The 24,452-nt window shown below is 51.7% G+C and overlaps 1 protein-coding gene across 1 annotated transcript; it reads left to right on the top strand.

Moving 5' to 3' along the window:
• Positions 1-1,615: 1,615 nt before the first annotated feature.
• Positions 1,616-24,408, top strand: LOC142045594 (uncharacterized). The gene is made up of 14 exons (XM_075059276.1): positions 1,616-1,648; positions 4,017-5,149; positions 9,014-9,230; positions 13,800-13,957; positions 14,317-14,418; positions 15,221-15,418; positions 15,803-16,362; positions 17,405-17,678; positions 18,376-18,586; positions 19,773-19,915; positions 20,808-20,921; positions 21,751-21,954; positions 22,683-22,776; positions 23,741-24,408. The coding sequence occupies exons 2-14, from the start codon at positions 4,279-4,281 to the stop codon at positions 23,802-23,804; spliced, it is 3,210 nt and encodes a 1,069-aa protein (XP_074915377.1). The 5' UTR covers positions 1,616-1,648; positions 4,017-4,278; the 3' UTR covers positions 23,805-24,408.
• The last annotated feature ends 44 nt before the right edge of the window (positions 24,409-24,452 follow it).

The following is a 24,452-nucleotide window of genomic DNA, read 5'->3' as shown; positions in this document are numbered from 1 at the left end:
GAGAAGGCACAGACACGAACAAGGAGCTTTCTGGGGGTCCAGAACGTGCTCCCCACCAGAAGGTTGGAAGCCTGGCAGCACAGAGCAGCAGTGGGCAAAGCAAGCACCAGGGCTGAGGGCATGGGGACCTGAACGGGTCTGGGACATGCCACAGACGTGACAGGGACCACGCAGATCCCAGCAAGGGATGAGTCAGGGCCCCTTCTGGGTAAGGGTGTTTCCTCTCCCCAACAGCTCTCCACCTCCTTTTGTAATTCCAGTGTCTCATGATTGCATAAATACAATGTCTCCAAAATGTGATAGTTAAACTGCATAAACCCTGTCAGGAGGAATATTGGCTTTATTACCCTGTAGTTGAGCAGCCGCTTAGCTGTAGCCGCAGAGCGCTTAGGCCCAGCAATCAGCTCTGCGTGCTCATGGAGTTCATTTTGCTCAAGTCCCAGGTGGGAACGGCCCCAGCGCTGCTTTGGGGATGCACACACCGCTGGAGTCTGCGGGAAAGCTCAAACTGCCAAGGTCCCCCCTCCCTGGGGTGCAGATGGCCTTGCACAGTTTTACACACCAAGGAGCACCTGAGTGGCATAGCCTGCCCCTTGCAGCGCAGCTTCTCCTCCACAAATAACTGCGGATCCCATGAAGACACTGTGGCTGCGGGGACACAGGGGGCTAGCAAGACCTGGGGCAAACGCGGCCCCTCTGGCAGAGCTCCCCCCTTGCTCTGAAGCACTGGTTTCCAGTTACAAGAGAGGAAGACACCAGGCTGCTGAGTCACGCGCAGGAGCCCACATCTGGCCCAGCTGCAGGAGCAACTGCTTCATCAAACGTCTGTTTGGCACCGAGTCCATTCTAGAGCTGGGACCTCCTCCTCCTCCCACTGAGTCCCAGTGTCTGGTGGAGTGGAGCGGTAACCACACACGTCTCCCCATGGGGAGATCCCAGGAAGGGGGAACTGGGCAGCCCCATAAGCAGGTCCAGGGGAGCAGGACCTGAGAGTTGATGGGGATGAAGAAGAAGGCCAGGCCTGCCTCCTTCCCATCACCCAGGGAGTGGGGTCCCACTGCAACTTCACGGGGGGGGGGGGGGGGGGGTGTTAAATCTCTCCCCACTCAAGTGTGCTGGGAGATGTGCAGCGGTATTTCCTCTTCACTCTGCATCTGCACAGGCTGGGCGCTGGGTCCTGTACAGCAGAAACGCAGCACTGGGACACAGCGGCTCATGGGGGCCACAGGGACCAGTCCCAAGGGAAAGCCCTGCCGCTGGGGCAGGCTGCGCCAAGGCCTCCTGGCACCACCAGGTCCAGCTCCTGGTTCAACCACTGAGCCTGATGCAAGGAGAGACACAATGTCCTCCAACCCAGCTGTGCTGCTAGTCCTGGCTGGGGAATTCAGTGGGGTGGGGGGATGGATACATAACTGGTGAACACCCGTCCGCTCATCCATCCATCCATCCTTCCATCCATCCGTCCACCCATCCCACCCCGGGAGAGGAGCTGGGAAGAGCCAGAGGCGGCTCTTCTGGGACACGGGGACGAGCGGACTTATTCTGGGGACGGAGCCTCCTCCCCCTCCCCGTCCCGCCCCGACCCACCCTCCCCGGTACGGCCCCGGCGGGCGGCGGTGGCGGCGCGACCGTGGCAGCGAGCGTGGCGGTGAGTGCGTGGGGCGGCGGGGCCGAGCGGGACCCCCCCCCCCCCTCCTCGGAGCGGCCCCGCTCCGTGGGCTGCGCCCGTGGAGCGCCCGGCCCGGCGTGGGGGCTGCCGAGGGGGGCTGTGCCGGGCAGAGCCCGCTCCCGGTGGCCCGGGCTGAGCCCCGAAGCTCCGCTCCGGCAGCTCCGCCGAGCCCCGCCGGCAGCCGGGCCGCCTCCCCGGGCCGGGCGGAGGCTTGTCCCCATCCCCGTCCCCATCCCCATCCCCATCCCCGTCCCCGTCCCCGTCCCCATCCCCATTCCCGTCCCACCCCCATCCCCGTCCCCAACCCCATCACCGTCCCCATCCCCATCCCCGTCCCACCCCCATCCCCATCGCTGTCCCTGTCCCCGTCCCCGTCCCTGTCCCCATCCCCATCCCCGTCCCCGTCCCACCCCCATCCCCATCCCCATCCCCGTCCCCGTCCCTGTCCCCATCCCCATCCCCGTCCCCGTCCCACCCCCATCCCCATCCCCACCCCCATCCCCATCCCCATCCCCGTCCCCGTCCCCATCCCCATTCCCGTCCCACCCCCATCCCCGTCCCCAACCCCATCACCGTCCCCATCCCCATCGCTGTCCCCGTCCCCGTCCCCGTCCCCGTCCCCATCCCCATCCCACCCCCATCCCCGTCCCCGTCCCACCCCCATCCCCATCGCTGTCCCCATCCCCGTCCCCATCCCCGTCCCCGTCCCCGTCCCACCCCCATCCCCATCCCTGTCCCCATCCCCGTCCCCGTCCCCGTCCCCGTCCCCGTCCCCATCCCCGTCCCCTGTTCCCGTCCCCATCCCCGTCCCCTGTTCCCGTCCCTTCTCACCCCCCGCCGGCCGGGGCCGGGGCTCCCGCCGCCCCCCTCACCCCGGGAATCCCGCCCCGCTCCTGCCCTGCCAGTATGTCCAGCTTTGGGGGTGTATGGGGGGGGGTGGTGTATTTTTTTCCTGCTGTTTTCTCCCATTTCTGGTGAGTTTCCTTCTGTCCAGCGCAAGCCTCTGGGCAGGAGCTCCCCCGTGTGTTCCTCCTCCTTTCTCCTGCTTTAACTAAAATGGGGAGAGACCGTGGAAATAGGGCACCTGGGGGGGGGGGGGGGGGCGGGAGAATCTGGTACAGCTTCTTTTTCTTTGGAAGCTGGGCAGGAGCAAGAGTTTGGCAGAAGGGGGATGTTGATAGTGATTTGGGGGATGTGCCTGAAAGGGGACGGAGACCTTTTTGATAGTGACCATCTAACAGAAGAGAGAGCAGGGCCGGGGCTGGTCCTGCTCAGCGGAGGCATGAGGCATGTGTGCACTTCTCCATCTTCTGTAGCCTGAGAGCAGATGAGCTTAAGGGCTGTCAGGCACAGCCAAAGGGGAAGGTGGGGGGTTTTATGTTCTTTTGTGGAATCGCCGTCAGCTTCATCCTTTGGAGTTACTGCAGTTTCCTCCTGTTTGTGAGGAGACAACTGTGCACTGGCATTAGCTCAGGTGGCCACAATAAATGGGACCATACAGGCTCACTCACAAGCCTGGGTGTTTGCGTCCATAGCTGTGATGCTACGGTCCCACTGCGGCTGGCATTTCACCTGGAAAAGACTGCAGGTATCCATCCACATAGCAGTCACCCCTTTGGGCTGCTGTGATCATCAGCCATGACTTTAAGCAGCTGGAGGGTTGGGTGCATTCCTGATCCGTCAGCCCAGCAGCGCAGGAAGGCGGCAAGCCTCCGGCACCCGTGCTGGTCAGCATTGCACTGGCTGGAAACCTCCGCTTGTCTGATACCAGCTGGCCAAAGACTGTGAGGAGGTCATTTAAGCTCAGCAGGTGATGGTACAGCTGTTCACGGAAATCTTTCTGGAAATGGGAAAACAAATCTCACTTTTTTTCCAAGTCAGTTCCTCCCCACTGCTTATTCCGCAGACTTACTCTGCATCTGCCGGAGCTGCAGCAGGGTTGGTTGGTGTGGTGGCCAGTGGAGCTGCTCTGCGCCACATGCGACAAGAATCCAGCCAAACCCATCTGTCCTCTCCTTCCCTACCCTCACCTTGATGGAGAAGATGGTTACTATCATCTTTAGTGCTGTTTTATATTAATTCTTGTGGAATAAATTGGAAATAACTGGAAATAACTATTAACACAGACGTGTTCCAACTTTCAATGTTCACACAAATGTCAGGGTTTCGAACGCTGAAAACTGCTGGCTTTGTCCCATCGTTGCTCTTATGTATCTTGATAAACTTCTGAAGAAATGTAGAGAGGAAAAATTATGGGGCTTTAAGGCTGTTAAATGTCACTGGTGTGTTTCTATGTTTCCTAACAAGTTTTTTTCTCTCTTCCCCCCCCCCCCCCCAACTTTTAAAGGAGCTGAGCAGGGAGATCTCGTGTTCAAGCCATACCCTTCTCAGTCTGAATTTTGTGGCATTGCTGCTTTGCTTTGCAAACCAGAACTCCCCAAAGAAGCATGCCTGCCTCTGCCAGTTAGCATCCAGGTCAGAGGCCTTGTGTTGCTGTCCTGCAACAGCCAAGTCGTGGCAGCTTCCTTCTGTGCTCTATTTGTGGCTGTGAAAAGGACAGGCCCCCTCTCCTCTCGATTTGAACTGTAACAAAAATCGCAGCCTTCATCATGGGAGATATCTGGCACGTTGGATTGATGGTACTTGTGTACATCTGGTTTCCCAAGGTTGCTGCTCAGAATCTCGTAAAAAACCCCAGGGACCAGAAAACAGAGCATACGCTTTTGATTAATGAAGTCAATGCTGACAGCCCAGGAGAGGACACTTCTGAGTTTGTGGAGCTCTATCACACCAGCGGTCAAACAGCCCGCTTGGATGGCTACTATCTGGTCTTCTACAATGGCAATGGAAACCGAGCCTACAAGGTTTTAAACCTCCAGGGCAAAGTTACTAACAGCCAAGGGCTCTTTCTCATTGGCTCCTCTTCTGTGAACCCTGCTATAGTTATTCCTAAGAACACTATCCAGAATGGCCCTGATGCGATTGCTCTCTACTATGGAAAAGGGAACTACAAGGAGGGCATGAGCGTCACAAGTTATGGGCTAGTAGATGCCTTGGTCCATAAGACTAAGAAGACGGACAGAGCAGACACCCTGGTCAGGGTACTGACCCCTGGCAGAGATGCTTTCCTGGAGGACTCCACCTTCAGGACCATGGATGAGTCAATAGAAAGGTGCCGTGGGGAAGATTCTCAGTGGATTTTCCAAGTGGCCATGCCCAGCCCAGGCACAGACAACCACTGCATCCTAACCTCTCAGCTGAACGCATCTGCTGTCTTGATCAGCGAGGTTCTTGCTGCCTCTTCTTCTGAAGAGTTTGAGTTCATAGAGCTTCAGGGTCCCCACTCCACCATGCTGAGGGACATTGTTCTGGTGCTGATTGATGGTCAGACCAAAGACATTTATTTCACCATGGATGTTTACGGCAAAACCTCACTGGATGGGCTACTTCTGATCGGTCCAGCACAAAGCAAAACCTCAGGTAAGGACTGCATTTTGATGACTACCTCAGAGATAGGGGAGCGATCAGCCAATTTTAGGTCTGGAGGATGCTGTTATTTGTTATTGTTGTTTGGTGTTCTGAGATCGGTGAAAATGTGACTCAGAACTCAGTGGTAGATAAAAAAGCAAATGAAATGTTAGAGATTATTGGAAAAGGAATTATATAAAGCAAATTAAATATTAGAAGTTATTAGGAGAAGAGGAAAGAATGGATGGCATCTTTTATGTTACTGTGTAAATCCATAGTTTGTTTCTATCTTTAACTGTGTCTTGTGTGGTACAATACCTTAATCTCAAAAAGGCTATATTAGAATTGGAGACATTCAGAGAAGATCAGCTAGGATGGATAGTGCTCTGGAAATGCTTTCACATAAGAAATAACTAAGTACACGAAGAAAAGGGAAAGCTTATGAGGGCCCTGACAAACGTTTTGGAAATGTGAGTAGCCTGAAGAAAGTAGACAGGGATCTCTTGCTTACCTTTTCTCCTTGTACAAGAACTAAAGGGCATCAAAAGAAGGTATAAGGATGTGGTTTAAGGACAAACAAGTGGAGGTGGTGTGTCTCGCAGAAGTGGTAGACCTGCAGAGCTCCAGGTGAGGGACCTCATGGAGGTCAGAAGACCACGTGTGCCTTTGCTGCTTGGGAGGACACGGTTCCGCTCCCAGCCCTGTGGCCAGCCTGCTGTGGGACCCTGACTGTGCCACATCTCCTTGGAGTGTCCCCCTTCTCTATGTGTAACTTGGTGGTCATTCACAGCAGGTACATACTCTCGTCTCAAGAAAGCACAAAGGCTTTTCTTCCATTGCGCCATCTGCAAATGTAGGTGACACGTGTATTGGCTGTGTGAAGCTGCAATCTAAACTTCCTTCCAATGGTCAACATTTCTTCCAGGCCACCGGAGGAAAAAGAAATATCTTGTTATTTTAGGCACCTCAAAAGAAGATTTTGGCAGCCGGAGACACTGACTCTGCAGATGTCTTGTGTAATTCACTGACTCATGATTTCTGAGTCAGGGAGAATATTCATTCCTTACAAAGCTGGTTCCCGTAAAAATAAAAATAGTTTTGCAACTAAAACTTTTTTTTTTAAAGCAGTTGAGCTCTTTCTTACAATTCAAACTGCTCCAAATACTCTTTCACCACAAGTAGAAGAGCTGATTGTCCACTTGAGCTGTGCTTTTCTCACCAGGAAAGGTGCTCTGCTCTTACCTCTGGATGAACTGGGGCTGTTAACAGTCAACAGCTAAGGGGGGGGGGTGGGGGTCGTCAAAGAAAGTGATGTGAAAGCACAATCAACTTGCAGACTAAGCAGGAAATTTCTGAGGATTACATTTAACTCTTCCTCAAGGCTCACTCAAGTCAGGAAAGTAATTGGACATATGCTTTGGCATTTTTTTTTTTTCCAATGAGGCCTTGTCAAGATGTCTCAACCATACTGTGCACACATTTTTGTGGAAGGTTTTACCCAAAAAACACCCAATGACACTGTGTGATTACATTAATCATCTTAAAAGGGTACTTTCACAGTGACTCCATGCTGAGCACTCTGTGAGATGTTGATTTAACCTGACCACTTCAGATTTGGGACAGGAACTCTTTAAATGGCCCCAGCTGTTAGTCCTGTCTTTGTATGGCTTGTCTGCCATCACAGCAGAGACCTTAAAGCTGTGAGAGCACCAGAGCAAAAGTTGTCCCTTGACAGATGCCAGTGTGAAAACTTTCAATTGAATCATAGAATGGCTTGGGTTGAAGGAACCTTTAAAGATCATCATAGTTCCATCCCCCCTGCTGTGGGCAAGGACACCTTCCACTAGATCAGGTTGCTCAAAGCCCTCTCTAACCTAGGCTTGAACACATCCAGGGGATGGAGCATCCACAACTTCAAGGGGCAACCTGTTCCAGCATCTCACCACCCTCATCGTAAAACTTCTCTTCCTTGTTCTTCGAATCTAGATCTACCCTCTGTCAGTTTAAAACCATTACCCCTCATCCTATCAGTACAGGCTCTGGTAAAAAGTCTGTCATATAAGCCCATCTTTCTTATAAGCCCCCTTTAAGTATTGAAAGGCCACAAGAAGGTCTCCTCAGAGTCTTCTCTTCTCCAGGCTGAACAACCCCAACTCTCAACCTTTCTTCATGGGAGAGGTTCTTCCAGCCCTTGGATAATTTTTGTGCCCCTCCTCTGGACCTGCTCTAAGAGGTCCATGTCCTTCTTGTGCTGGGTCCCGCAGGGACAGCCATACTACTCCAGGTGGGGTCTCATGAGAGTGGAGTAGAGGGGGAGAATCACCTCCCTTGACCTGCTGACCACACTTCTTTTGATGCAGTCCAGGATACAATGGGCTTTCTGGGCTGTGAGTGCACATTGCCAGCTCATGTTCAATTTTTCATCCACCAGTATCCCCAAGTCCTTCTCTGCAGGGGTACTCTCTATCCATTCATCCCCCAGTCTGTACTGATACTGGGGATTGCCCTGACCCAGGTGTAGGACCTTGCACTTGGCCTTGTTGAACTTCACGAGATTCACATGGGGCCACTCCTCCAAAGTCCCTCTGGATGGCATCCCTTCCCTCAAGTGTATCAACTTGGTGTCACCAACCTCTCAGCTTGGTGTCATCCACAAACTTGTTGAGGGTGCACTCATTGCCTATGTCATTAATGAAGATGTTGAACTGTGTTGGTCCCAATACGGACCCCTGAGGAACACCACTTGTTACTGATGTCTGCCTGGGCATAGATCTGATGACTGCAACTCTTTGGATGTGGCCATCCAGCCAATTCCTTATCCATTGAACGGTACATCCATCAAACTCATATCTCTTCAATTTAGAGACAAGGATGTTGTGTGGGACCGTGTCAAAGGCCTTGCAGAAGTCAAGACGGAAGACTTCAGTTGCTCTTCCCTTTGCTCCAATGCAGTCACTCCATTGTAGAAGGCTACCAGATTAGTCAGGGGAAAAATAGTTCCCTGGGCAGGGGTGCATCAGGGTTAAGGCACAGGGCTGCCCCTTAACGTGCAGGTGCCCTGGTGGCACTTCTCAAGGATTAACCACTTCTCCTTACCCTTCTGCCTCTCATGTGATTCCTCCTTTAATGTTTATTCCCTGGAGCCATTTATGCAAGGAGAAGTATCAAAATAGCAGCAGTCTGCTGCTTTTTAATGTCCTCAGCAGTTCCTACTGCATGCTGGGGAAATGGCTTGTGAAAGAAACAGTAAGTATGAGGAAGGAAATTGAGAAGCTCATGAAACTGAGAAACTCCAGCAAACCTAAACCTTAATTCTGTATACTGGCCTTTGCTGAATATGTGTGTGCATATATGTGTGTGTATGTGTAGAGTGTTTGTGTTTGTAAAAACCATGGACTAGAATGTTAGAATAAAATGTCAATTCTTAAGTATTTTTGTGTACTATTAAAGTAGCTGCTACCTGAAAGGTTAGTGGATTTTGCAGATTTCTTTTCAAATTAAAAATTGACTTTACTGTAGACAAAGTCATATCACCACTTGCTTTCCGTTTCCCCTGCTTACTCATGAATCAGCTTTGCTGTTCACAGAACCAAAATAGCAGGACAAACTCTGCTCAGATTTCCCCCTCCAGCCTCCTCTACACTGTGGATCTGGTCACGAATGGGGAAATACAGGCTGAACAAATGTGAGAAATGTTAGTGAGAAGAAAGACGGGGTAGCAGATGCCAAATTTGCAATAGCCAGACAAACCCAGCCACTTTCTGAGTTCCTGTGTCCTGATCTCCAGGACCGATCTGATGCTGGTTTTCTACACAGTGGGTATTGCTCATGTGTTGCTTACGTGCCATTGTTGCTCCTTTCCTTGCTGGTCTGCAGTGGATCTGCCATTCCCAGAGAATACCACCCGTCCTGTCCTCAGAGGTGGCCCCAAAGCCATTGCCCTCTACAGAGGCAACAGCAGCAGTTTTGTCCCGGGGAAGGCTCTGCCAGTGACCGGCCTGTTGGATGCCTTTGTGTACACAAGCAATGAGGAACCAAACCCTGAGCTGCTGGAGATCCTGACCCCTGGCAGACCTGCCTACAAGGAAAAGCGGTGAGAGGCTTCTCGTTGGGCAGGGCTGGGAGGAGAGGTTGGCACCAGAGTTGCCCTTGCCTGCTAGGGTCACCCCTGCCTTGTGCCCCAAACCCCAGTCGGAACTGGAAGACAAGTGCTACCTCCAGACCAGGGTCTTCTCATGGCACTATTGAGTCCCGGCCTTTTTCCAGTGCCCGATCTAAGTTTGTAGGTGTGCCCCTCTCCACAGTAGTCCTGGTGCAGCTGTACAGTTGCAGAATAAAGTACTCGAGGAGCAATTTTCTGACCAAATGATTGCCGGTTATTATTTAATAATTTTAATTATTTATTGTTTATAAAAGTGTAGTGGTCAATATAATAAATTTTCCAGTACCACTTTCAACAAGAAAAGAGGTTTTTTAGGTTCAGGATGGAATTTCAGGTCAAAATGAGGACAAGGGAGGGACTTCAGCATCACTTGCTTGACCCAGGAGGAAGTCCCTGCCCTGCTTCATCCAGACCAAGGACTGGAAGTGGGGTTACTGTTCATTCTGGGTTGAGCCACTTTCTTTTTGGGTATTGGGTTTCTTTTTGTCTTTGTGGGTTAAGTGAAACATTAGTAACCTCAGACTTTTGTGAGACATGAGAACTGTTTCCTTCACATTTTAGGCATGCTCTATGAACAGAAGAAAGAGGACAACAGAGTGGGTAAAGGACAGTGGAGCAGGTGGAGGAGCAGGGGCAGCTAGGTGCTATGCACATGAAGATGGGGAGGGGTGTGTGGAACCAGACAATAAAAACCCTGGGCAAGCTCTTGTCTGTGGTTTTGACGGCAAAGCACGAGACTTGGCTTCTGCGTGTAATTGTCAACCAAATACCAATCACAGAATCATAGAATCACAGAATGGTTTGGGTTGGAAGGGACCTTAAATTTCCAACCTAGTTGGAACTTTAGTTCCAACCCCCACCATGGGCAGGGACACCTTCCACTAGACCGGGTTGCTCAAAGCCCCATCGAACCTGGTCTTAAACACTTCCAGGGATGGGGCAGCCACAACTTCTCTGGGAAACCTGTTCCAGTACCTCACCACTCTCACACTAAAGAATTTCTTCCTTACATCTAATCTAAATCTACCCTCTTTCAGTTTAAAGCCATTAACCCTTGTCCTATCACTACATGCCTTTGTTAAAAGTCCCTCTCCAGCTTTCCTGTAGCCCCCGTTTAGGCACTGGAAGGCTGCTATAAGATCTCCCTGGAGCCTTCTCTCCAGGCTGAACAACCCCAACTCTCTCAGCCTGTCTTTGTAGGAGAGGTGCTCCAGCCCTCTGATCATCTTGGTGGCCCTCCACTGGACCTGCTCCAACAGGTCCATGTCCTTCTTATGTTGGGGGCCCCAAAACTGAGCACAGTACTCCAGGTGAGGTCTCACCAGGGCAGAGTAGAGGGGCAGACTCACCTTCTTTGACCTGCTGGCTGCACTTCTTTTGATGCAACTCAGGATATGGTTGGCTTTCTGGGCTGCAAGTGCCCATTGCCAAGTCATGTTGAGCTTCTCATCAACCCACATCTCTGAGTCCTTCTCCTCAGGGCTGTTCTCAGAGATTGCCCCAAACCATATGTAGGACCTTGCACTTGGCCTTGTTGAACTTCATAAAGTTCACATGGGCCCACCTCTCAAGCCTGTCAAGGTCCATCTGGATGGCATCCCTTCCCTCCGGTGTGTCAACTGCTCCACACAGCTTGGTGTCATCAGCAAACTTGCTGAGGGTGTGCTCAATCGCACTGTCCACATCACTGACAAAGATGTTTGTTAGACTGTGCCGGTCCCAATACCGACCCCTGAGGAATGCCACTTGTCACTGGTCTCCGCTCAGACATTGAGCCATTGACTGCAACTCTTTGAGTGCAACCATGCAGCCAATCCCTCATCCACCGAGTGGTCCATCTGTCAAATCCATGTCCCTCCAATTTAGAGACAGGGATGTCATGCGGGACAGTGCCAAATGCTTTGCACCAGTCCAGGCAGATGATGTCTGTTGCTCTTCCCTTATCTACCAATGCTGTAACCCCATTGTAGAAGGCCGGCCACCAAATTTGTCAGGCATGATTTGCCCTTAGTGAAGTGTCATGGTTTAACCCCAGCCAGCAACTAAGCACCACGCAGCCGCTCACTCACTCCCCCGCCACCCAGTGGGATGGGGGAGAAAATCGGGAAAAGAAGTAAAACTCGTGGGTTGAGATAAGAACGGTTTAATAGAACAGAAAAGAAGAAACTAATAATGATAATGATAACACTAATAAAATGACAACAGTAGTAATAAAAGGATTGGAATGGAAAAATGATGCGCAGTGCAATTGCTCACCACCCGCTGATCGACACCCAGCTAGTCCCTGAGTGGCAATTCCCTGCCCCCACTTCCCAGTTCCTATACTAGATGTGATGTCCCATGGTATGGAATACCCCTTTGGCCAGTTTGGATCAGCTGCCCTGGCTGTGCCCTGTGCCAACTTCTTGTGCCCCTCCAGCTTTCTCGCTGGCTGGGCATGAGAAGCTGAAAAATCCTTGACTTTAGTCTAAACACTACTTGGCAACAACAGAAAACATCAGTGTTACCAACATTCTTCTCATACTGAACTCAAAACATAGCACTGTACCAGCTACTAGGAAGACAGTTAACTCTATCCCAGCTGAAACCAGGACATGAAGCCATGTTGGCTGTCACCAGTCACCTCCTCATTTTCCATGTGCCCTAGCATATTTTCCAGAAGGATCCACTCCATGATCTTGCCAGGCACAGAGGTGAGACTGATGCCTGTAGTTCCCCGGGTCTTCCTTTTTTCCCTTTTTAAAAATGGGGATTATGTTTCCCCTTTGCCAGTCAGTGGGAACTTCAGTAGACTGCCACAACTTCTCAAATATGATGGATAGTGGCTCAGCCACTTCATCCACCAGTTCCCTCAGGACCCATGGATGCATCTCATTCAGGTCCCATGTACTTGTGCACATTCAAGTTTCTTAGATGGTCTCGAACCTGATCTTCTCCTACAGTGCATGGTTCTTCATTCTCCCAGTCCCTGCCTTTGCCTTCTGTGACTTGGACAGTGTGGCTGGAGCATTTGGCAGTGAAGACTGAGGTAAAAATGTCAATGAGTACCTCAGCCTTCTCCATGTCCCAGGTAAGCAGGTCTCCCCTTTCCTTCCAGAGAGGGCCCACATTTTGCCTAGTCTTCCTTTTATCACCGATGTACCTATAGAAGCTTTTCTTGTTGCTCTTGATGTCCCTGGCCAGATTTAATTCTATCAGGGCTTCAGCTTTCCTAACCTGATCCCTGGTTGCTTGTACAATTTCTCTGTATTCCTCCCAGGCTGCCTGTCCTTGCTTCCACCCTCTGTAGGCTTCCTTTTTGTGTTTGAGTTTGTCCAGGAGCTCCTTGTTCATCCACACAGGCCTCCTGGTGTTTTCAACTGACTTTGTCTTTGTTGTGATGCATCACTCCTGAGCTTGGAGGAGGTGAGCCTTGAAGATTTCTTACCTCCAGGGCTGTATCCCATGGTACTCTACCAAGCAGATCCCTGAAGAGGCCAAAGTCTGCTCTCCTGAAGTCCAGGTTAGCGAGCTTACTGTGCGCCCTCCTCGATGCCCTAAGCAGCTCAAACTCCGCTGTTTCATGGTCACTGCAGCCACAGCTGCCCTTGAGCTTCACATTCCCCACCAGCCCCTCCTTGTTGCTGACAACAAGGTCCAGCATAGCAGCTTTCCTCATTGGCTCCTCTATCACTTGGAGAAGGAAGTTGTCATCAATACATTCCAGGAACCTCCTGAATTGTGTATGCCGTGCTGTGTTGTCTCTCCAACAGATACCGGGGTGGTTGAAGTCCCCTATGAGGACCAGGGCTTGTGAACATGAGACTGCTCCTATCTGTCTATAGAGGGCCTCATCCACTCAGAGCGGGTCTTCCTGGTCGGGTGGCCTGTAGCAGACCCCCACTATAACGTCATCCGTCCCTGCCCTCCTTTAATCCAGATCCATATGTTCTTGGTTGGCTCCTCATCCCCAGGCAGAGCTCCATGCACTCCAGCTGGTCAACACAGTTCAGCCCTCATTGCCAGGGTCAGATCATAGAATCATAGAATAGTTTGGGTTGGAAGGGACCTTTAAAAGTCATCTAGTCCAACCCCCCAGTCATCCTCTTTGCCTTTGAGTTGAGGGCTCTTGCTCAAGCATTTCATTCTCAGGTGCTGCCTTTCCAGTTTCTCTAGCTGCATCCCACCATTCTTCCCAATGGTCCCAGGCTGAGCATGAGTGTGTCTGCACTATCTTGCCTGTCTTCAGATCAGTCAAAAAAGCAGCCAGTGCTAGAAGAAAAAGGGTTGGATGAAGCTCATGCTCTTCTCTCTCAAGATTTAGTGAGGTCTTGCGGGTTTTTTTGAGACAAGGAGGTACTGATGAGGATGGGATATCTCTTCAAACCTTGTGAAGGGAGAAGGCTATAAGTGCATGGTTTCACCCTCTGGTGCAGGCAGGAGTGACTGGTGGGTGAAGACTACTCAGGTCGCTGGCTGGCAGGTCATGTTTTCTTTCATTTACATCTCTGCCTCTTACAGGGACCAGCTGGGAGATGTGTCCATGAATCAGTGCAACTGCTGCTCAGTGACCCGGGACTCCTCGTCCTATGTCCTCAGCAGGCCCACGCCTGGCAAGTTCAATGATTGCCCCAGCAAACGCTTCAGCCAGACTCTCTCCTTCTGCCTTCGTGTAGCAGGTGGGTATTAGTTATTTCTGCTCCTATAGGCAGGACCTCCTAAGGACAAGAGCATGTGCACAGAGCCAGAGCTGTCCAAGAAGACCACACAGAGTCATGCTGGGTTGTGTGAACGTAATACCAAAGGAAACGCAACTAGGACATCTGACAATTTTCTGCAATATTTTTCTTCATGGCAACCCATGCTAAGCTGAGCTTCTCCAGTCTTCACTCCCACACCCAACTGCCCGGGGTGAAGAGAAGCCTTTTCGGGTCCTCTGAGTGATAAGCAGGAGCTGAGCTTCACCCATCCCAGAATGAGCTGGATCCCATGACCAAGGTTGCACTGGCTGGGTGACAGCTGGCTTTTTGTTTCCTAGATTGCCAGGAGTGGCTCCTGAAGTCAGAAGAGATTCTGATGACTCTGGTCCAGGCCCTCGATGGATCCTGCAGCTGTGGAATCTCTGCTGCCTACTTCAAAGGTGAGCTGGGCAGGAGTGGGGCAGTCCAGGGTCCACCAGTGGTTAATGCCTGTTCACTTCTGATTTTAAGCCCTGTGTCCCCTGTTGCATTCTGTCCTCCTGGTTTGGGTCCCAGCTAATGTGAACTCGGTGCTGATGACAGAAATGTTGAATGTTAGGTAGACCATGTTGCTGTTCTTTGATGTTCCGCAGAGCGCTCCCATCTGCGGCTCCACCAACACACATCAGTGCTCATCTGAGACCACCAGCTATTTTGGCCTTGAGCATTTGCAATCAGACAGATGCGGCAACAAGGCTGACATGCCAACTAGGAGTTTGTTGCCTACTTGACCTCATGACCCATACGAACTAAGCCAAGTTGCAGCAGAAATGCAAGTGGACTTACTGCTCTGTGTTGCTTTTCTGATATCCCTACTACGTTAGTATGCGAGTGTGATGAGCACATGCAGACACATGAAGAGAAGAGCCATGGCTTTGCAGCCTGCGTTGTCAGCAGTGTTATGTTTAGCTTATGTTTAGACACCCCTCCAAAGAGACCGTTCTGTTCGCTGTTGGGACTACAAGGTTTCTAAAGGATGAAGGCAGCATCTGTGTGTACTCTGTGGCTTGGTCCCAGGATGCCCCTTGGCACAGGCAGAGCTCACAGTGTTGTGCGGATGGTATGAGCTGCCCTGAGTCAGTCTGACCAGGAGGGCAGTGGTGGTAGAGTTGGGCTGGTAACCTCTGTGTCTCTTCCAGGAGAAAAAGGTGGGGTTTTGGTGGCATGGATGAAACCGAGGCAGTTTTCTGCTTGCCTTTGCAGAGCCAAAGGCAGCCTGCCAGGATCTGGGGCTTGTGTTCACCACTCTGCTAACTGCTAAGTCAGAGGACCAGCTGAGCAGCCTGCTGCTAGCCTTCAAGACCTTCCTAGAGACACCTGGGCTTGTGAGTTTTGACAGAAGGAACATCACAATAGAGAGCTCCTGCTTCAACGATATTAATGTGCCAGACCTGCCTCCAGGTACCAGTCATCATTCTTGCAGGTTGGGGGATACAATGTGTTTGAGGGTGGACATGTGGGTCTAGCTCTCCTAGAGGAGGGTGATGTCCCTCCCTCCATTTCCCCAACTCTGGCAAAGATCCCTTCCATCACATCCAGTTACTAAAGCCCATATTGCTCATTATGTGGAATAAGAGCAAGCTCTGTTGTTACAGCTAGCATTAGCCAGAGTATTGCCAGGGCTCTTCTAAGGACTATAGAGCACACAGATGATAAAAATCTGAGCCGGCATCCTCAGTCCCCTGCTGAATTTGGTCTCACCCCAGCAAAACAGTGTGCAATGTTGTATTGTTTCTCTGGGGCTCTGTGCTTAGGCCCATATTTGTGACATTTTTGCTTTCCAAGGTGTCCCATCAGAGATACCAGAAGGGACTCAAGAGCCTTCTGTGCAAGTGGCCAAGCTACTCATCAACGAGGTGAACCCAGACAACCCAGGGCGGGGAGAGGATGCAGAGTACATCGAACTCTTCTACACTGGACGGACACGCTTTGACCTCCAGGGATACTGGTTGGTCCTCTACAATGGCAAAAATAGCCGGGCCTACCGGGTGTTGGACCTGTCTGGACACCACACAGATGAGCTGGGTTACCTCCTGGTGGGGAGCAGCACCATGAGCCCAGCACCCATGATAGGGCTGCCCCCCAACACCATCCAGAACGGGGCGGACGCTGTGGCTCTCTACTACAGCAACACCACCGTCTATGCGGTGAACATGGCTGTGACTGCAGAGGGGCTGGTGGATGCTGTGGTATACACGTCCCAAATGCCGGAGAAGGCAGAGCAGCTGGTCAAAGTGCTGGTACCAGGGCAGAGTATCCTGTATGAAAATGATTCTCACAGTACTGAGGATGAGTCTCTGAGCCGCTGCCACAGCCTGAGCACAAAACGCCAGAGCAGCTTCCAGGTGGGTTGATGGCAGATGTCCTTTCTCCATCCATAGTCACTGGGAGGGCAGCAGTCATGTTTCAGTATGTCCTTTATTTGGGAGAGCGGGGTGTTCTGGTGAGCCACATCTACCTCCCGCCATCTGATAATGCTCTCACTAGCCCTCACCTCCCTGCCCTGTTCACCTGCCTATTGTTGGCCAGGTAATAGTTCCCTGCCCTGTGCAGTGTGGCTCAGAAACAGGAGATCCCTGAAGACAGCTCACATGCCACCAACCCCAGAATGGGCGAGTCTGCTTTTGGACAGCATCCCGGACTCCCAAGTTACCCTGAGCCAGATGTGGAGGTACCTCTTCACCCCTGCTTATTTGGTGCCACCTTCGGGATGTGTGGCACAGCATGGCACATCCCTGAAACCCAGCTTCCTGCAGGGCCAATGCGTGAAGGACGTGCCTCAACCACTGGTGTGATTGATTTGTGTTAATTCGTCTGAACTGTTCCTTTTTATTTCAAAATGTCTAGTTTCTGATAGTCCCCCTGAAGGAACATGACAGAGTATGTTTGCTTGTCCTGCACAAAGCTGGGTGAGAGAGGGCTTTGCTGCTCCACTGCTGATGCCTGCTGGGATCAGGCCAGCGCAGAGGTGTGCTCAGGTCCAAAAGTGGGGCAATAAAACTGCTCTGGAAGCAGAAGAGGTCTGCTGGCAGGAGGGAGGTGTGTTTGCAGTGGGAAAGGACCACAAGGAAGCAATGCCATGGACTGGAGACACAAGGGTAGAAGTGCTCCCGGCAGTAGGGAAAGAGAATTGTTTGAGTCCCAAGGGTAGGAGCAAAAGCAGTGATGGGGATGTGTAGTGATGGGACCCCGCGGTCAGGACAACCCTTGAACAGATGGTGGGAGTGAGGAGCAGCTGGTGTGAGGCAGAACCACTCTGTCCTCTTTGGGCCTCACCAGGGAGCCGTAGGAGTCATGAACGAGAGGTAACACCATGAGCAGCCATTGCTCCACCTGAAGAAATGGGAGCAGAGCAGTGGTGGCAGCAGCTCTTCTGTCTTCCTGCAGGTGACCATGGTGACGCCGCTGGGGGAGAACTCCTGCAGCAGCTCCTCGGCACCAGTCCCTCCTGCCATCCGCATCAGCGAGCTGGGCCTGGCTGGCAGCACTACTCCACACCGCTTTGTTGAGCTGGAGGGGAAGCCTGGCACCAGCCTGGGAGGGCTCAGCCTGGTCTTCTTCCTGGGGAAGGAGGGCAAGGCACGTGCCAGCATCCCACTGAGGGGCATCATTGGAGCCACGGGGCTGTTCACGTTTGCACTGGACGGAGGGCAAGGGCACGGTGAGGCTGATGGGCACGGACCTGGCGTGTGGTCTGTCTTGAAACAAATAGGCAGGTGGTTGAGCAGCTTGGAGGAAAGGGATGAAAGAGGGTGCATGGCATGGGGGACAATTCTTCCTTGCCTTTCCTGTCTTCTATTCCTGTTTTTTCTCTCTTTGTTCTGCCTGGGTTGGTTGTTCCATCAAACTCCAACTGAGAAGGTGCTTAACCCTCCTCCATGCCTCTGCTGAGCTCCCCGTGCAGGGCAGAGGGACTGGGAGGACTGAAAGCTCCTGCTGCCGGCACCAAGACAAGGGCTTTCAGGAGAAGCAGGGTCCACCAGGACTGTCAGGTTGTTCACTGATGCCATGTTCACTGATGCTCACTGAGCCCTGCAGTGCCGCTGCCTCCTCCTGCTCCTGAGGTGGTGTTTCCTCAGCACATTTGTTTATCTTGATTTATTTTTTTGTTTACCTTAAATTCTGGCTGGGCTGCATGAAGAGGACTCTGCATCTCAGAGGAACCTTGATCTTTTTGGAAATCTATGTTCACAGCAAGCACTCGCTTTACAGCTTTACTTGACCTCAGTCACCACCATTATTTTGTCTCCCCTTTCTGTTCTTGGAGTTCTCCTCATTACTGGCTTGTCCTGTCAGGCTCAAGGCTCAGACTAACACTATCTAGATGTTCACCCCACCTATTGCCCTGGCATTTCCAGATGGGACAAACCTGACTTCCAAGGACATCTCTGCTACTAATGAAGGCTCCAGCGCTATTGCTGTGTACAGGACCAGCTTGATTCCTAGTGGCACAAAGGCAACATCAGAGAACTTGGTGGATGCCTTGGTTTACACATGTGAGCCCAGCAAAGCTGGAGGACACTTGGACTTCCTTGGACCATCTTATGCTGTGCCCTGCAAGGATGACAGGTGAGGTCACTTCTCTGGGAAAATGCCTTTGGATTCCCTGTGCCCAGAGCCTGTGGCTGGCATGTCACTGAACTTGCTGCCTTGTCCTGCCTCCTGTACAGCTGAATGTATTCACCAGCGCTGTGATGAAAAACAGAGAGGTGCGTAGCACATCGCAATGGAAAATGTTTCCCTGCCCTTGGTGTAGGGAATTGAACTTTTTTCCTCCACTGCTCACTTAACTCACTTCCCCCAAGGGATGTGTATGGCATCACATGAAGGCATGCAGCCTTTACAGATAGCAGCTGTATATGCTGCTTTGCCAAACTTTTTTTAAAAAAAAACCCCAAACAACAAACCAAACAAAAAAGGATATCCCTATGAGCAGCAGAACAAAACAAAACCCGACATCCCTTTCGCTCCTAGGTGGACTCAACAACAAATAGGGCTGAGCCTTTCTCTTGGTGGGAATACTAGCAGAGGTCCTCCTGTCCACAAGATCACCTCTGTTAATTAAAATTGTCCTCCTCAAGTTCTCTGCTCCCCTGTTCCATATGGTGTGACAGGAGATTCTGTGTTTGTAGCCTCCCCTACGAGCACACGGGCACAGAGTGCAGCCCCACGTGCGTGGTTTTCCCAGGAAAATGAGAACTCCAGCTTCTGGCTGGCCGAAACATTGTGCTAAAACCTCACCAGGGTGGTTATTCACAAGGTCAGGGCAGCGGTTTGGTGGGAGAGCTTACATGGGCTGACTCCAGGCAGTCTCTGTCAGTCCAGCCCTGAACAACTGCATCCAGAAAAGCTGTTTCCTCACACCATGACCAAGTTTCTAAGCCCTGGGGTGGGGAGGGAAGCAATAGGTTAGTGAAATGCAGGGGCAGATATTGTGTAGCATGGAAAATTTGTTATCCCAGAGGACAAACTCTTAATTTTGGGAGACTGGCTGTAATGAGGCAGCAATCTTACTCCTACAGAAGCCAGTCAGACCAAATAGCTTTGCTCTGGCCAAGCCCAGGTCTTATCCAACTGGTGGGGTTGGCTGGACCCATCTCTGTGATGGCTCTGTGAAAGCTGATTTCAGCTCCAGCTCCAGCAAACTCTCCATCAGCCCCAGCAGCACCAGGAACTGGGGCCCAGGGGGGATTTGTGGTTGGAGGTGGGAAGAAAGGTGTGTGACATGTTGGTGAGCTCTGACTCCTGGGGACAGGCCCATGTCCCTGAGCCGTTGTGCCTGCAGCAATGCCAGCGCAGAACTGCAGTTTGCCGTCTCGGACCCTACCCCTGGTCTGCAGAACAGCTGTCCCCAGGATGCCTTCGCCGTGGATCTCCACCTCTGCCTCCTGACACCCAGTGAGTGGAGCTGGGTGCCCCCACTGGTATGGGGTGGGAGTGCTGGGACGGGGGGCTGGCCCCAACTTCCCATGGCTTGGGAGGGGGATGCTGACAGGAAACCTTCTGCCTCCCAGTCGTGAAAGGGGACATGCTGGGGGAGAGAGAGCTGGTACAGACACCCATGCGTTGATGTGATGCCACCATCCCAAGAGGGCAGCCTCGCTCACGGCTTTAGCGTGTGCTTGTATGAAGGTGGCCATGTATTTCATCTGAGATGTCTCTGCTCAGGATTTCTTTCTGCAGTGTTAGATGTGCAGCAATGGCAGGAAAGCCCCCCCAGGTCGCTCGTGATGGCAGGGGCAGGGGCAGGGAAACTGCCAGCAAACCCTCCTGTCTCAGTCCATCCGTGGGAACAAAGTGGTGTGGCTCTGTCCTGACTCCGGAGCCAGCAAGTAAAAGTACAGTGGGGTCTCCAGCCCCTGCAAAGGCTGTGCTTGGATCAGCTTGGGCAGTCAAGACCTGGGTAAAATGAAAAGGAGGTTGTTCCTCCTCCTCCAGCCTCCTGAGAGGGGCAGGCTGCGGACCTCTCCTTCCTCTCCCAGCATGAGAGACCACTCTGTACTGGCCCATGTGGTGGGACACGTGGGCCATGCCTCTTCCCCACTCCCCTGGGAGGTCAGTGGAGGAGTAAAGCTGGTGTATGTGGTGGTGGAAGGCCAGAAGTGAAGACTCACCCTGCAGGAGGCGGGCAGAGGAAGATGGGATGCAGAGGAGGGTGGGATGCAGGCTTTGGAGGAGCTTTGCTCCTGAGCTCAGATGTGAAGCCAAGTGTTTTGGAAAGGGCACACAGCTGGGAGCTTATTAACAGCCCCAAGCTGCACCTAGAAAACCACTTCTCCTTTTCCTCTAGACTGTTCCACGTGGATCCTGCACCACAGGAGGATGCTGAAAAGCTTGGGAAGGGTCTTGGTGAGCTCCCTAGAGGAGAAGTGCTCCTGCGGTGTCTCTGAGCTCTACCTGCAAGGTTGGTGCCCTACTCTGCTCACCCAGTTTGCAGTGCCCTCCTCCCTTACCCATCCACAGCTGCTCGTCATCAGGATAGTCCCTTCTCAAGCCAAACTTGCAGGCTTGCACTCAGGTGAGGGGAACTGGAGGAGCAGTGGTGGATACATGGAATTTCAGTGGGGAGAGCAGGAGAGAGCCTGACACGGGCTGCTTACTAGAGGAAGGGTAAGCTAGAGGGACCGTGAGGAATGGAAGTCTCTGATGATGCCTTGAGATGTCTGCCAGACAAACTGAATATCCTAAACCTGCAAAGCAAAAAGCCATTTGCACTCTAGAGGATTCTGGTTCTCAACTATTTCTCTGTCAGACTCCTTCAGTGTCCTATACTTATTCAAAGTACCTGGACCAAAAAGTCACTTCTGGAAGTCTTAGGGAACTACAGCTTTTGAGGGATGGAAAGAAATGCTTCCTATTTTTTGACTGGTTTTGTAAGGAAATGAAGACTTTGCAGCCATGCTTTGTCTCTGTTGCCCAAACACCTTTTGACCCTTTGAACAATTTCAGACAATGGGTAGGGATTGGGAATTTACCAAGTGTAGTACAAAGTATTCTGCCGGGTAGAGAGGACAACTCCAAGTCCCTTTTGTCACTGAAAGAAAGGTTGAGCATGTGCTGAAGTTACCTGCAATACAGCATGGTGGTGTGATTTCAGAGGTGGGGAGAAGAGAGTGAAGAGCATGGGAGCAGGAGGGTGTTACTGGAGCAGGGCATGAAGTCATGGGAGCGATGTGTTCCCAAACAGCTGGAGGATTTCCAGCCACCCAAGACCCACTGTTGTTTCTCCGCAGGGCTGAACTTGACATGTGTGGACTCCCTGGTGAAGGTCTGGGGCCAGGTGTGGGCTCGGCAGCTGGAGCAGCAGCAGTCCATCGAGACCTGGTGCCAGGGCTTCCTGGCCAGCCCCCACACCTTCTCCGTGGATGACAGAGTGCTAAAAACCAGTCCTGAGTGCATCGCCCCTGGAAATGCACCGTCCGTGTCACACAGCAGTGGTGAGCAGAAGGCAAAGAAGTGATCTGCTTCCAGCACAGTGAGCAGGGTTGGGGCTGAGGTCAGGCCATGTATCCGCATGAGAGGGGCATTGCAGGGCAAGCCACCAGGGACCTCTGGTGATGCTTCCCAAACGCAGCTGCCTTCTAGAAACTAGTGGGTCATTACGAGAGAGGTAATGACAGTCAGTTCCTCCAGTGTGATGAGGTAGTCAGCCCTATTACACCAACACCACTGGAAGTTTGGGTGTCTACATTTTCTTGTGAGACTGGTCTTCACTGGGCACCCCCTTGCTTTTGGAGCTGTCGGACACACAGCCCAGAAGCCCTGAAGCCCAATTGCTCAGAGCAGCAGCTGGCACCCAGGTTGGAGCCAGCCAGAACCAGCACACGGTGGGGGGTACAGCCAGGGTGGGTAGAAGAGTGGGTCTCCAGATCAGGAGGCTGGGGCAGCCCAACCTGTTGTTGCCCAGAGAAGTTGTGGGTGTCCCATCATTGGAAGCATTCAAGGTCAGGTTGGAGAGGGCTTTGAGCAACCTGATCTAGTGAAAGATGTCCCTGCCCACTGCCGGGGGGGTTGGACTGGATGATCCTTAGAGGTCCCTTCCAACCCAACCCAGGCCAGCCTAACCCAACCCATTCTGTGACTGTGATTCTATGGCCTCCTGGTGGTACGTTGTGCTAGGAAAGGTCACGGCTACAGTGTTCCATCTCTGCCTTTGAACCCTCAGCTTCCTTCCAGGGCTGGGAAATTGCCCTGTTTGTCATGGGATCTCTCCTGCTCATGTTCTTCGTGGTCAGCCTGGCATTTTACTTCATCAAAAGGTGAGAAACCACTTTCCCATCTGCCTTGCATCTCTCACCCTCTCCTTCCCCAGTGCTTCCTCTCTAACCTCTGCGCAGGACCTGCTCCTTCACTCGGGTAAACACCTACCTTCAGATGCTACATCCAAACACTCCAATATGTTGCTTCTAATGTTTGCAGCAAAGCCCCTTCGCTTTTGATGTGGCAGACTGCAGATTCTGCAGGAGGTTAAGATAATCACAGATAAAACCATGGATAATCCTAGGCATGTCAGTGGGCACAGTGTAAAGGCCATCAGTTTTACTTACAATGTGCTGTGGTGGGAGAGCAGAAAGCTGAAGGCTCATGGCACGCAAGGGGTAGTGAGAGATGATGCTTTGGCCACAGGGAAGAGCTCTTCCATAGAGCAGGGTGGAAGCAACAGAGAGTTTAGCTTGATGGGAAACAGCTTTCATATTATAACATGACACCACTTTAAATAATTACTTGGCATTCCCTGATGTTGTCAGCAGGCAAACAGCAGCTTAACACCCAGGCTGTATGTTTCTCTGAAATAAATGTTACAGTGGATGGGTTATTTAACCAGCCCAGGTGATTTATTTCCATTAATTTTTACTGATCATTGGATAGGGGGGCTGATATGCAAGAATTAGAAATGAGGGAAGTTCTTAAAATACATTTGGGGAACAGAAAACTCAGTATCTATTTTTTTTAAAGGAATTTTTAAAAGTAAGTCAGATTTAGGGAAGCTCTTCCAGAATCCAGGGTGATTTTCAGCTGATGTACATGTGCCAGGTGATGGCAGGTGTTCTGCTCCTGTTTTTCCTCACAACGCTAACTGAGACCTTAGGAAACTCTGTGCCTGCTGAAGGCTGGTCATCCAGCCTCTTCATTTTAAGTGCAAAGCTGAGATACAGATTAACTGGCTTGTGCAAAAGAGCAAAGCGACTGATCTTGCATTTTTCTGTGTCTGTTGCTTTTCAGACATCCCCAAAATTACACCAACATCGAAATGAATGACCGCGGGGAGATTGCAGCAGACTTCTAATGCTCCTGGACACAGTGGCAGGGTCTAACAGCACTGGGGCCAGGCACGTGTGTCTGTGGGGGTCAGATTTGTTGTCCAGCTCCTCCACCCACCGGGATAGCTGCAAGAACCTGCAGAATGGCCAGGTGTATATATGCGTGTGTGTATATATATACAGCTCTGTGTGTGTGTATACAAATACCTGAATTGTTTTTACACTTCAAAATTTTGACCTCAGACTCAAGGATTTTAAAGAAACAGGCTAGGGACTTCTTCTAGGCTAAGCTTGTGCTAAGTGTGATGACCAGAAAGAAAGAAGCCCGCTTGGCTGATGCAGGGGAAGGACATACTTTGTCTCCTCTCAAAATTCACTGCTGGGTGATGAACCAAGGCCACCCCCCCCAGCAGACCTTTCCACCCAGCAGGCAAGTCCAGTTTCGAGTCCCTCTGGACTTCACTGCTGCAGTGAAAGTACAACAGTCTCCTCTGAGCCCTTCTTGTCTGGGCAAGGGGGTTGGTTCTCAGCATTGTGCCCCTCTCTGCTTGAGCAGGTCTGCCACAGCAGCAGCCTGCACTAGGGAGACCTGTTGGGGACCACAACCAGGGGGATATCCTGCCCAGAAAAAGGCGTTAGAGGAGAAATGAATACCCAGCTCATGCCCAGGTGCA

Source organism: Buteo buteo, chromosome 29 (genome assembly GCF_964188355.1).
Source record: "Buteo buteo chromosome 29, bButBut1.hap1.1, whole genome shotgun sequence".
Taxonomy (NCBI): Eukaryota; Metazoa; Chordata; class Aves; order Accipitriformes; family Accipitridae; genus Buteo; species Buteo buteo.
The sequence above is the reverse complement of the archived record's forward strand: the minus strand, read 5'-3'. Positions and strand labels throughout refer to the sequence as shown.